This window comes from Ornithorhynchus anatinus, chromosome 12 (assembly GCF_004115215.2).
Source record: "Ornithorhynchus anatinus isolate Pmale09 chromosome 12, mOrnAna1.pri.v4, whole genome shotgun sequence".
Lineage (NCBI taxonomy): Eukaryota > Metazoa > Chordata > Mammalia > Monotremata > Ornithorhynchidae > Ornithorhynchus > Ornithorhynchus anatinus.
The window spans coordinates 59,572,111-59,585,732 of record NC_041739.1 but is presented as its reverse complement, the minus strand read 5'-3'; the positions used below and the strand labels follow the sequence as shown (position 1 = coordinate 59,585,732).

Below are 13,622 nucleotides of genomic sequence, written 5' to 3'. Positions count from 1 at the left end.
AACTCATGACCTCTGACTCCGAAGCCCGGGCTCTTTTCCACTGAGCCACGGTCTGACCTCCGACTCCAGGCTGGTCGGCCCCCGGGAGCACCATCCTGGTCCCCAACCCTTCCAAGACGTCCCCTACCTCCCCCAGTTCCATCCAAGGCTCCGGGAGGAAGAAGTCCTGAGTCCAGAGCAGATGGCAGAGAGGCAGGGCTGCCGGCTGGGGTTGTCTCAGGGTCACGGAGCCGTGGGGCTGCGGGCGAGGTCATCCCAGGGTCACAGAGCCACGGGGCTGCAGGCTGGGATCATCTCAGGGTCACAGGGGTTGGGATGGCTAACCTCCCATGACCCCTACTCCTTTCTCTTTTCAGCCTCAGCTGGATGGAAAAGACTCTGGGCCCCGGGGGAGACAGAGTTGGAAGAGCAGGAAGATACAGTGTCACGGTGCAGGGGTGAGCACTGTGTAGGAGCATGGCTCAGTGGAAAGAGCACGGGCTTTGGAGTCAGGGCTCATGAGTTCGAATCCCAGCTCTGCCACTTGTCGGCTGTGTGACTGTGGGCAAGTCACTTAACTTCTCTGTGCCTCAGTTCCCTCATCTGTAAAATGGGGATTAAGACTGTGAGCCCCACGTGGGACAACCTGATTCCCCTATGTCTACCCCAGCGCTTAGAACAGTGCTCGGCACATAGTAAGCGCTTAACAAATACCAACATCATTATTATTATTATTATTAGGAAGGAAAGGGAGTAAACTATAGACTGTTGATTGCACGGTCTATCGTTTGAGTATTTCCTTCACCTAGCCGTATCCTATTACACCTCTCTCTCCCCCCAACAAGACTGAGAGATTCGTGCGGTTAGGCAATTTGGCTTCTAGTCCAGTCTGGAAGCAACGTGGCCTAGTGGATAAGCACAGGCCCGGGTTCTGACCTGGGTTCTAATCCCAGCTCCACCACTTTGTCTGCTGTGTGACCTCAGGCAAGTCACTTCACTTCTCTGTGGCTCATCTTCCTCCTCTGTAAAATGGGGATTAAAACTGTAAATCCCATGTGGGACATGGATTGTCCCCACCAGAGTAGCTTGCATCTATCCTAGTGCTTCGTACAGTGACTGGCACCTAGAAAGCGCTTACCAAATATTTTTTTTTAAATATCTTGTAGAGAAGCGGCACAGCCTAGTGGAAAGAGCACAGGAGTGGAAGACCAGAGACCTGGGTTCTAATCCTAACTCTGGCACTCGCCTGCCTGCTGCGTGACCTTGAGCAAGTCACAACCTCTCCGTGGCTCTGTTTCCTCGTAATAGCATTGGTCCAAGCTATGTGCCGAGCACTAATGATAATAATAATAATAATGTTGGTATTTGTTAAGCGCTTACTATGTGCAGAGCACTGTTCTAAGCGCTGGGGTAGATACAGGGTAATCTGGTTGCCCCACGTGAGGCTTACAATCCTCATCCCCATTTTACAGATGAGGTAACTGAGGCACAGAGAAGTTAAGTGACTTGCCCACAGTCACACAGCTGACAAGTGCAGAGACGGGATACACCAAGCACTTGGGTAGATGCGTGATCGTGAAGTAGGAGCCAGCCCGTTCCATATGCGACTAATCGTCGAAATTGGAGGGAGTAGGAGCGAATCCTCATTTTACAGATGCGGAAGTCGAAGTCCGTGTTAAGTGATTTGCCCAAGGTCCCACAGCAGACGAGTGGCAGACAGGCCTGCCTCCTTTCCATTAACACTAAAACACCTGTTCTCCCCCTTTGGATGACGAGCCCCATGTGGGACAGAGACTGTATCCGATCTGAATGTTTGGTATCTGTTACGTGCTTGTTAGGTAGGAAGGGCTTTAAAAACACCCCAGTTAGGATTAGCACTTTTCTCTCGCCGGCTCCCGGGCTGCTGCAGTGCCCACATAAGACACCCGATAAATCCCACTGCTTAACTGCCTCTTTGGGGGAGTGCTGCAGGAGGCCCCAGTCCCCACTCAACTGTACCCAAGACTAAGGAGGCCCCTGGGCTGGACCTCTTGGCTCGGGCCACACGTCGAAGTTTAAACTGCCTGACCGGGAGGAGGATATGGCCTTTCCTACAGTCTCTTCCATTCCTGGAAATGCTCCGTTTCCTGTTTAACGGCGCTCTGGGGGGGAGAGTTGTTGGAGAGCTGTCGCAAGGAGAAACTCGTGGGATTGGCAGCAGGCAACACACCCCTGTGAGAAACGTGGGCGATGAGAGGCAGGAGACGCGGATTCAAATGCCAGCTCTGCTCCGGGCCTGCTGGGTGACCTCAGGCAAGCCACAACCTCTCCGGGCTCCGCTTTCCCCCTCCGTAAAACGGGGATGAAGAGTCTTGCCTTTGAGAGCTGCTGCAAAGGTGACACGAGATCACTGAGTGAGCCGGGCCTGCTGAGGCTGAGATCGGGGTAGGCCGGGCAGCTGAGGGGGCATTATCTCTCTGGGCCCGGCCGGCCCCGGACGAGGGCTGAGTGTGCAAGACCGGCCTCTAGCTCGGTTCCTCGGCTGTTGGGAGGCAGCGGGCAAGAGAGGCAAGAGGGTGGGGGCGAGGTGGGAGGGGCGGGGAGAAGGGGGAGCAGACAGCTGAGACAGGATGGCCGGGGGGCCGGGGCGCAGACAGGCTTGGCCGGTCGGGACGGTTGACCACTCTCCCCGCCGCCAGGGTGCAACGGACCCGGGGATGGGGAAATGGAGCTCACGCCGACAGTATTTTTCCATCAGAAATGCTATACTGGCACCAACGTGAACAGGGCCAATCAAACGCCGAGAAGCAGCCCAGCGGTAGAGTCCGAGGACAGATTTCTGTTCAAGACATGAGTCACCCAGAGAATTGGCTCCCGGGCAGCGGTCGGCTCGGGCCCGGCAAAGACGCTGTGCCAACTGGGCCACCGGGATGGCCGCGGGAACTATGAGCTAGATGGCCTCCTGGTCGGGGCCGAACCACCCCCTCGCCCTCCACTCTCCCCTCTCCATCCCTGACTCACGCTCCCGTGACTCAGCCTGAACCCTCCACTGATAATAATTCAGTGGTGTTTGTTAATAACCTATTACCTACCGAACACTGGGGTCCCGACTCTCCTCCATTGATCCAGTGCGGACCCCTCGACCCCGCCCCTCCCGCCATCCTGACATTCCTGTCTCTTGCACCGGTAACCACAGCACAGACTCTCCAACACCCTTAATTCTCTTGGCCTGGGCCAAGAGGGATCATCCACCCTCCATCCTTGCCTCGCGAGGCCCGTGCCCCACCCTGCCCGGAAGAGTTAGTCAAGGCCAAGGCGGCAGCACCCCCGGGGTGCCCGCTTTGCTTTTCTAAGAGTAACTTTATTTCTCCCTGGGCAGTACAGTTAGACCACAAGCCAAGGCGAACGGCGACACGGACTCAGCGAGCCAGGCCGAAGGCGGCTCTGCGGCTCCGGAGGTGGGCTCTGGGGCGGATGCGGCCCCGAGCCCCCACGGTTTGGGGGGGGGGAGAGGGTGGGTGAGGGGAGGGGAGCCCACCCTGCTGCTGCAGAGCTGGGGGGGCCGAGAGCAGGGCCGGGGGGAGGGGCAGTGAGAGCGGCGTGTTGAAGGCGCAAGCGTTCGGACTGCACGAGGAGTTGGTGTGCTTCGTTGGAGGGGGAGGACGGGGGCCTGGGGGTAAGGGAGGCCGGGGTGAGCCCTCCCACACCCCTTCAGGCCGACTTGCACAGGGCGACGGCCGAGAAGCGAACGTCTCCTTTCTCCCGCTCCGTGAACTGCCGGCAGATCTTAGCCGCACCCTGCACAGAGTAGGCCGCCATCAGTGCCCGGTCCCCGCTGGGCTCTGTCCCCTCCCCCTTCCAAGCCCAGGAGGGAGGCGTGGACCTGCCTCGGGCCCAACCAGCCCGTCGGCCAAGATCAAGAACCCAGCTCCCGATGGAGGGGAGAGGGTGCGGAGTGATGCTCTGCGGTAACTGTGCCCTCCAGAACTGGATCCTGAGGCCAAGGTCCCGGCTCCAGCGAGCCTGGGGCGGCCCGGGAATGGAGCGGAGGGGTGGCTCTAGGGGCCGGGGGGGGTGTGGACAGGCTGTGGCAGGGAAATGGCGATAGCCCGACAGACGGGACAAAAGGTTTGCTCCGGCTCCCGCCCCGGTAGCGATTCCAGCTGACCTCAGGGTGACCGAGGCTGCTGGAGCACCCCGGGCCCCATTGCAGGCAGCCGAGCAGGACAGGAGGTGCCCTTTGGAGGTTCCTCCCCCCCACCCCCCCAACCCCGCACAGACTTAGATCCCGCTCCCCCCGCCAAGTCCACACACCTTGAGCAACGAGTCGGCAGAGCTGGAACCGTGGTTCACCGGGAAGGGCATGCGGCCATCTAGAAAATGAGAATAAGCAACTCCCCCCGCCCCCACCTCCCAACCCACCCCCCGACCTTGCCCCTACCTCTGTGGGCCGCCCCCCACCCCGCGATGCCTGGGTGTCCCCTCAGTGCCTGGCCCGGCTCCCGAAGGAGCACTGGCGAGGGCACGGAGGCAAGAATCGAGGCTTTGCTGGCTGGCACGGCCCCCGACCTGGGCAAAGGGAGGAGGGAGGACAAGGTGCGGCTCCGGGAGTCCCGGCCAGGCCTGGCCTCGGCCCCCAGCTGGTCCTCCTCTCCTCGCCTGGCCGGCAAAGGCTCCCAATTCCCTCTGGGACTCCTCCAGGCCGGGCTCCGTTGAGTGGGCAGGGGTGGTCGGGGCGGTCCGGGGTGGGACCCGCCGGACCAGGGGCATCAACCTACCCAGCTCATACAGATGGCCGTCCACGTGGTTGAACAGGATGAAGTGGAAGGTCCCTTTGGCCTCGTCTACCTGGGGACAGGGAAGGAGCAGAGCGGGCGGGCATCATTGGGACTCAGCCCCTGCGGGGCCCGGGCTCGGAGGCTCCTGGGCCGGTCGGTGTGTGGGGGTGGAGGGGAGTGGGAGAGAGAAGAGGTGGCACCCTCGGTCTGGCCAAGAGGGGTCCCTACCCGCCGCTCGTCAGCTCGGTGACCTTGGGCAAGTCACTTCACTTCTCCGTGCCTCAGTAAGCTCATCTGTCAAATGGGGATGAAGACTCTGAGCCCCGTGTGGGACCAGCTGATCAGCGGGTATCTACCCCCAGCGCTTAGAACGGTGCCCGGCCCCTAGTAAGCACGTCACCGATACCGACAGTATCCTCACCACCCCTCAGAGGGAAGGTTTATGCCCGCAGCCAGAGCTGGCATGGGAGCTTCCCGGAGACCTGACTGACTGGCAGATGGACAGACGGGGCGGGAACTGAGCCGCCGTGAGGACGGTCCGGGCTCCCCGGCCCGGGGCCGCCTGGGCCCGGACTCAACGCGGCGTCGCTAGCCCCAGCAGCCGCACCTGCACCAGGGAGCGGGTCGCCGACCCCCACGACAGGGGAATTGGGAATCAGCTGTCGGCCCCTCGTCTGCCCACCCGCCCACCCCTGCCCAGCCAGCTTACCCGGCATTGGCCCTCCTGTGCTATGGCATCATGAGCTGCCTGGATGGCCTGCGGAGAGAGGAGAAGGAGGGTGAAGCGTTCCCTGCCCCGGTCGGTATGGCTACCGGCAATCCGGCACTTCTGACTCGTGTCGGCCTCTCCCCTCAGTCCCCCTCCAAGCCCACCCAATGTTTTGTCCACAACCTGTCCTGGATCACCCCCTTCCTCCGCCCACCTCGACCCTGGCCCCGGTTCGAGCCCTCGTCTCATTCCCGCCCCCCCGCCCCTGATCAGGACATTCATCATCCCTCCACTTTGAACCCCTGCCCCTCGGTTTACAAATTCCACCTCCCGCGCCTTCGGCTCCTCGATCTGCTTTTTCCGAAGCTCTCGTGCCACAGAGGGGACACAGTCGGGATGTGGTGGGCATTTCGGCCTTACCGTGGATATTAGCGATCCTGCCTATTCTTCCTGTTCCCACTGCAGGGGTTTGCCTGCATCAGCCTTGTCTTGGACTGCAGGAGCCCCGCCCTGGCTGCTTCCCTCCCATGCCCCGGTCATACAGAGACAGACACACGACACGTACACACCAGAGACGGCACCCTAGACCACGACGCTACCTGATTCTTCTCGAAGCACTTGGCTCGGTCCTCAGGAGATAGCTGGGCCGTCTCGGACAGGAACTGTTTCAAGACGGAGCCGTCATCTGGAAGGGTGGCGGGGAGACGTGCTTGCACTTACCCCAGGGAGAGCTGGAGTGCGGCCCAGCTCCGGGTCCGCCCGTTTCTCTGGCCGGGAGAAGGTTCAGCCGGCGAAGGGCGAGCCGGACGGCCTGGGTTTGGGCCCATCCATCAAACCCCAGCCCCTCTCCCGGACGTAGGAGCTGCCGAGAGTGCCGGTCACCAGGTGGGTGGAGCTCTGCCCTCCGTCGGCCTGGGTCCCGCTCAGTCCACCCAGGTCAGAGAGCGGCCGGCCTGGAGAGGTCCGGGGATTCTCTCGGTTCTCTGCTTCTCGAAGGAAGGCCCAGCAGGACTCCAGCTCCGATCTGAGGCCCAGGGCCCGGGCGGTACGAGCGAGGCAGCGGGAGCCCTTCACCCGGTATCAATCAGCGGCCAGATCTCGCTCCAGCTTCCGTTACCACGGTAACCGGGACGGAGGCTGTACCCGCCTGGGAGAGCATCTGTTTTCTCCCTTCTCCTCCTCCCCCGCGTCCGCCAACGGGGCCCGGTCTAGCCGTAGCTGGGCCTTACCCCCCCCCCCCCCCACTCGCCAGCCCCAGAGCCCCCTCTCCGAATGTCTGCTTTTTTTTTTTTCCGAGGAGCTTTTCCGCGAGGAGAGAGAGCTGGAGGCCTCACGGTCCGGGGGGGGGGGCCCGGACCGGCTCCACTGCCACGGGGCTTCTCACGCCCATCACGGCGAGGACCCCTGCCCGACACGGACAGTGCGGAGAGGATCTCGCCCTCGAGGAGGGATCCCGGATCCCTCTCCGGAAGCCCCCAGCCACGGCCCACCACCAAGGGGCTTTCCCCACGTCCCTAGGGCGGCTCACCGAATCCCAGCTTGTCCTGGTTGTTGGCGACGGCGTGGATGAGGCCGACGGTGCCGCAGGAGTTGCCGACGGTCTGCTTCATGAAGTACACTTTGGGGCTGACCTCCTGCGCCTTCAGCTCCTCGATCTGCTTTTTCCGGAAGCTCTCGTGCTGGGGCCACACGGGAGACACGGTCGGGATGTGGCGGGCGGAGGCCGGGCGGCCCGGCGAAACCAGACCAAAGCCCCCGGGGGCCCGGGGCCCAGCCCCGGCCCGGTACCCCCTCCCCGCGCTACTGCTGCAGCTGCTGCAATGCGGTGCCCTCTGGCCGGGAGCCCAGGCCCTGGTCGAGATCGCTGCAGCCTCTCGGCCCCCGGAGGCGCCGCGACACGCAGGCAAGAGGGAGACTGGGGGAATGGAAATCGTTAAGGCCCGAACGTCGGGGCTGGGTGTCTGCCGGCTCCACCTTCCCGGATGAGCCCTTGGGCCTCTCTGGAGCAGAAGTGAAGCTGGGGTGGGTGGGTGGGTGGGTGGGAGGGGGAAATCTCACAGCGTGGCTCAGTGGAAAGAGCCACGGGCTTTGGAGTCAGAGGTCATGGGTTCGAATCCCGACTCTGCCACTCGTCAGCTGGGTGACTGCGGGCGAGTCACTTCGCTTCTCTGGGCCTCAGTGACCTCATCTGGAAAATGGGGATGAAGACCGTGAGCCCCTCGTGGGACGACCTGATTCCCCCGTGTCTACCCCAGCGCTTAGAACGGTGCTCTGCCCGCAGTAAGCGCTTAACAAATCCCGACGTTATTATTATTGGTATTTTGAGATCTGTAGCCCAGGAGGCAGCCGGAACCCCCACTGAGAGCCGGGCCTGCCAGACTGCCCCGTGGGACGGCCGTCCCACGGCAGGGCGGCTCCGATGTGAAGAAGGGAGGTGGGCTGGGCCTTGGCTCAGTGCTGAGTCCGCGTCGGGTGGCGCGACCCTGCCGAGGCAAGTTCCCAGCAGGCTGGGACTCGGCCAGCTGGACGTCCGCCGGACGCCTGCCCCTCCTTGGTAGGCCAGGACCGGCCTAACGGGCAGGGATCGTCTCTAGCCGTTGCCCGAATCGTCCATTCCGAGCCCTCGGCACAGTGCTCCGCACATGGGAAGCGCTCGATAAATACTATCGAATGAACGAAGGGAGGCCTGTGGGCTAGTCCACCCGCCGGACAGGATCCACCTTCTGCACCTCCCCCTCTCGCCCCCAGCCGGACCCCATCTGCCCTGGGCAGTGGCACACTGTTTTCCAAAAGAGCTAACCTGGCAGCGTCACGGCGGAGCCCGCACTGACCTCCTGTAGCTGGATTTCTGCGGAGGCCAGGGGAGCCCCGGGGTCAGCGACACGGACCCCCCCCCCCCCCCCAGAGTCACCGGGAGCCCGGTGCTAGGCCACGCAGCGGTTCCCAACTTCCCAGCAGCTCCCGCCAGAACCTAACGACTCCACGCTTGGCAGCGGGACGTGGGCACGGTGGCACTCGGGCTCAAGTCCCGGCCCCCGGAATGGGAGCGGCTTCGGGGCGAGGGCCGAGCTCCCTGCAGCCAAGCCCACTCCCCCGGGATGATCTTCTCCCCAGAGAGCAGGATAGGGGGCTGCTTGGGGCCGCTTCCTCTAGCTCCCCGCTCATCCTGGGGCTGCCTAAGGATGGCAAAGCAGAAGCAGCTGCACCTCACGCCAGGTGGCTCGCAGAGGGCAGCGTACGGGTCTGTCGACCCTATCATACCGTACGAGCGTATACCGTACAACTGTACAACCGTTCTACCGTACTTATTATCGGTATTACTCTCCCAAGCACTCAGTTCAGTAGTCCGCACACACCGAGCACTCACTGAACACCATCATCGATTGATAGGACCCTGAGGGTGGTCCCTCAGGAAGGGGGGAGTGGCAGCCTCTGGAGGCGGAGGCCGCCCCTCTCCACACCAAGGACGGCTCGGGAGGTAAGAGGAGCGTGGGGGCTTCTGCGTAGACCCCTGGACCACGGTCCAGGGGGGTGGCGAGACTGTGAGCCCGCCTTGGGCAGGGACGGTCTCTATCTGTTGCCGAATCGTCCATTCCGAGCGCTCGGTCCAGCGCTGGGCGCACGGTAAGCACTATCGAATGAAGGAACGAAAGGAGGAGATGTGTTTACTGTCCTTCGTCTCCGTGGAAGCCAACGTCTCCCAGAGATAATAATAATAATAATAATAATAATGTTGGGATCCGTTAAGCGCTCACCAGGTGCAGAGCACTGTTCTGAGCGCCGGGGCAGATCCAGGGTCATCAGATTGCTCCACGTGAGGCTCAGCCTTCATCCCCATTTGACAGACGAGGGAACGGAGGCCCAGAGAAGGGAAGTGATTTGCCCACAGTCCCACGGCTGCCGCCGGGTGGCAGAGCCGGGATTCGAACCCATGACCTCCGCCTCCCGAGCCCCGCTGCTTCTCAGAGACGCGGGGGACCAAGGGCGGAAGCGGCAAGGGAGGATGCGGGTTCCGATCCCGGCCCCGCCGCCTGCCCGCCGGGTGACCTCGGGCCAGCCGGCGTGGCTCGGCGGCAGGAGCCCGGGCTTGGGAGTCGGAGGTCACGGGTTCGAATCCTCGTCAGCCGCGTGACTGCGGGCCCGGCCCTTCACTTCTCTGGGCCTCAGCGACCTCATCCGTCCAATGGGGACGGCGAGCCTCGCCTGGGACGACCCGAGGACCCCGGATCTCCCCCGGCGCTCAGCACAGGGGGAGCGCTTCACAAATATACCACCGTGACGACCTCTCGGTGCCCTCGTCAAGGGGACTCAGAGGGTGGGCCGGAGGCCGATTCCCCGGGGTTTAAGAAAGGCCATCGTGGCTTTGGCGTCGGGGCTCATGAGGTCCAATCCCGGCTCTGCCCCTCGTCGGCCGGGCGGGCGAGTCCCTTCACTCCTCTGGGCCTCGGTTCCCTCCTCTGGAAAATGGGGATGAAGACCGCGAGCCCCACGTGGGACGACCTGATTCCCCCGGGTGTCCCCCAGCGCTTAGAACAGTGCTCTGCACGTCGGAAGCGCTTAACGGATACCAACACTATTATGATCATTATTAGGAGCGCTCCGCACCCAGTCAGGGGCGGGAGCCAGGCGGGGGACCCCCGGCCGGCGTGGAGGGGGGGGGGAAGGGATGAAGGGGGTCCACCGTGCAGGCCGGGGTGGGGGGAGGGAGGGGGTCCCGGCGCGGGTACCTGGGCGGTGAGCGGGAAGAGCAGCAGCAGGGCGCAGGCCGGGCCGGGCACCGAGCCCAGGGCCTCCTCCTCCAGCCCCAGCACGTCCACGAAGCGCCAGCCGCCCGCCACCCCGAGCCGGCTCAGCACCTGCGGGGAGGACAGCGGCCGCGCGCACCCGCCCTCCCGCCCGCCCTCGGCCCCGGGGGGAGGAGGAGGAGGAGGAGGAGGAGGAGGAGGAGGAGGAGGAGGAGCGGCGGGGAGGGGCGGGGGGGGGGGGGGACACGGCCCCCAGCCCCTTCCCCCCGAGCCCCGCCCATGACGCAGCACAACGCTCGGCCCAGCAGGACCAACCGCGCCCAGGCCCGCTCTGCGGCACCGCCCCGGGGGGGGGGGGGGGTGGGATGGGGATGGGGATGGAGACGGATGAGGATGGAGACGGGGGTGGGGATGAGGATGGAGACGGGGATGGGGATGAGGATGGGGATGGGGATGAGGATGGAGACGGGGATGGGGGTGGGGATGAGGATGGAGACGGGGTGGGGATGGGGATGAGGATGGAGACGGGGATGGGGATGAGGATGGGGATGGGGATGGGGATGGGGGTGGGGATGAGGATGGAGACGGGGTGGGGATGGGGATGAGGATGGAGACGGGGATGGGGATGAGGATGGGGATGGGGATGGAGACGGGGATGAGGATGGAGACGGGGTGGGGATGGGGATGAGGATGGAGACGGGGTGGGGATGAGGATGGAGACGGGGATGGGGATGAGGATGGAGACGGGGACGGGGATGAGGATGGAGACGGGGATGGGGGTGGGGATGAGGATGGAGACGGGGTGGGGATGGGGATGGAGACGGGGATGGGGATGAGGATGGAGACGGGGATGGGGGTGGGGATGAGGATGGAGACGGGGTGGGGATGGGGATGAGGATGGAGACGGGGATGGGGATGAGGATGGAGACGGGGATGGGGGTGGGGATGAGGATGGAGACGGGGATGGGGATGAGGATGGAGACGGGGACGGGGATGAGGATGGAGACGGGGACGGGGATGGAGATGGGGATGGGGACCCCCCCCACCCGCCCCCAGCCACCACCAGGGATTACCCCCCCCCCCCCTCCCCGTGCATCCCCAGGCCCAGGCCTCGAGGCGCGGGCCGGTGGTTGGGAGGGGAGGGGTGGGGCGGGAGTTAGGGCGGGGGGTCGCCACTCACTTTGTTCAGCATCTGACGCCGTGGGAGGAGCGAGGAAGAGACAAACCGAGAAAGGAAGAGACACGGAGAGAGACAGACACGAGGGTGAGGCGGACAGCTCCCCGCTGGCGGGCCGCCGCGGCCTCCTCTCCCCGGCCACCCACCCCTCCAGCCCCCAGCTTCATCCTCTTGGTCCTCCGACCCCTCCCGGGCCGGTTGGGGGTCCTTTCGGGCGGGGCCCTGCCCACCTCGGGGTTGATCTCCATGGGCTGCAGCTGCATGTCGGCGTCGGGCGGTGTAACGGCACGGGCAGGGCAGGGCGGCGCCCCCGTGCGGCGGAGCTATATAGCGCCGGCCCGAACCATCCCGGCCCGCGGGGGGAGCTGGGACCGACCAACACGGGGGCGGGGCGGGGGGGGGGGGAAGCCCGACACGCCGGGAGACTCCGCCGCGCCCCCTCGTGGACGCGCCTGGGAAGCCCGGGCCGGCCGGGGGCCCGCACGCGGCCCTCGAAAGGCCCTCCGTCCCCATCCATCGCTTTTTCCCAGAGCATTTAATACTGATGTTGCTGTTTGTTAAGCGCTTACTGGGTGCAGACCCCTGTTATTATTATTATTATTGTTGTTGTTATTATTATTATCCTCTCTGGGCCTCAGTGACCTCATCTGTCAAATGGGGATGAAGACTGGGAGCCTCACGGGGGACACCCTGATGACCCTGGCTCTGTCCCCACGTAGTAAGCGCTTAACAAATCCCCACATTATTATTATTATTATTAACCTCTCTGGGCCTCAGTGACCTCATCTGTCAAATGGGGATGAACCCTGGGAGCCTCACGGGGGACACCCTGATGACCCTGGCTCTGTCCCCACGTAGTAAGCGCTTAACAAATCCCAACATCATTATTATTTTTATTATTATTATTAACCTCTCTGGGCCTCAGTGACCTCATCTCTAAATTGGGGATGAAGACTGGGAGCCTCACGGGGGCAACCTGATGACCCTGTCTCTCCCCCAGCCCTTAGAACAGGGCTCTGCACATAGCAAGCGCTTAACCAATACCAACATTATCTTATAATCAATTTTATTCTCTGGGCCTCAGTGGCCTCATCTCTAAATTGGGGATGAAGACTGGGAGCCTCACGTGGGACAACCTGATGACCCTGTCTCTCCCCCAGCCCTTAGAACAGGGCTCTGCACCTAGCAAGCGCTTAACCAATACCAACATTATCTTATAATCAATTTTATTCTCTGGGCCTCAGTGGCCTCATCTCTAAAATGGGGATGAAGACTGGGAGCCTCACGTGGGGCAACTTGATGACCCTGTCTCTTCCCCAGCGCTTAGCACAGTGCTCTGCACCTAGCAAGCGCTTAACAAACGCCAACATCATTATTCTTATTAACATTATTATTCTCTGGGCCTCGGTGACCTCATCTCTAAAATGGGGATGAAGACTGGGAGCCTCACGTGGGACAACCTGATGACCCTGTCTCTCCCCCAGCGCTTAGAACGGTGCTCTGCACATAGTCAGCGCTTAACAAAAACCAACATTATTATTAGTAGTAGCATCATTGTTGTTCACTTCTCTATGCCTTCATTACCTCCTCTATAAAATGGGAATCAAGACTGTGAGCTCCATGTGGGACAGGGACTGTGTCCGACCTGATTAGCTCCTATCGATCTCAGGGCTTAGTAATAATAATAATTCTGATATTTGTTAAGCGCTTACTATGTGCCGAGCACTGTCCTAAGCGCTGGGGGAGATACGAGGGGATCAGCTTGTCCCACGTGGGGCTCACGCTTTGTAATCCCCATTTGACAGATGAGGGCACTGAGGCCCAGAGAAGTGAAGTGGCTCGCCCACAGTCACCCAGCTGACGAGGGGCGGAGCCGGGATTCGAACCCGTGACCTCGGACTCCCAAGCCGGGGCTCTTTCCACTGAGCCTCGCTGCTGCTTGCCTGGCACATAGTACACGCTTAAAAGAGATGATTAAAAGGAACTCCATCCCCCTACCCCGTGGAGCCACGGTCTGGCCCAGCGTCCAGCCCCCCAACCTCCTGCCTGCCCACTCCGCCCTGGCCACGGCACACCCGGTGCCCCGTGGCCTCCTCGTCCAGCGGGCCGTGCCCACCCTGCGGGCCCCGGACTGTCTCCAAGGCCCCAACACTGACTGCGAGCCCGTCGGTGGGCAGCGATGGTCTCTATCTGTCGCCGAATTGCCCATTCCAAGCGCTTAGTACAGTGCTCTGCACATAGCGAGCGCTCAATAA

At 62.5% G+C, this 13,622-nt stretch overlaps 1 protein-coding gene across 1 annotated transcript; it reads right to left on the bottom strand.

Annotated features, from left to right (window-relative positions):
* Positions 1–3,298: 3,298 nt before the first annotated feature.
* On the bottom strand, positions 3,299–11,691 carry UCHL1 (ubiquitin C-terminal hydrolase L1). The gene is made up of 9 exons (XM_029076607.2): positions 11,598–11,691; positions 11,371–11,382; positions 10,173–10,301; positions 6,974–7,124; positions 6,045–6,130; positions 5,446–5,493; positions 4,737–4,806; positions 4,273–4,331; positions 3,299–3,756 (listed from the first exon to the last, which is right to left on the bottom strand). Exons 1-9 carry the CDS (start codon positions 11,628–11,630, stop codon positions 3,670–3,672), a joined length of 675 nt encoding a protein of 224 aa, XP_028932440.1. The 5' UTR covers positions 11,631–11,691; the 3' UTR covers positions 3,299–3,669.
* Between the last annotated feature and the right edge of the window lie 1,931 nt (positions 11,692–13,622).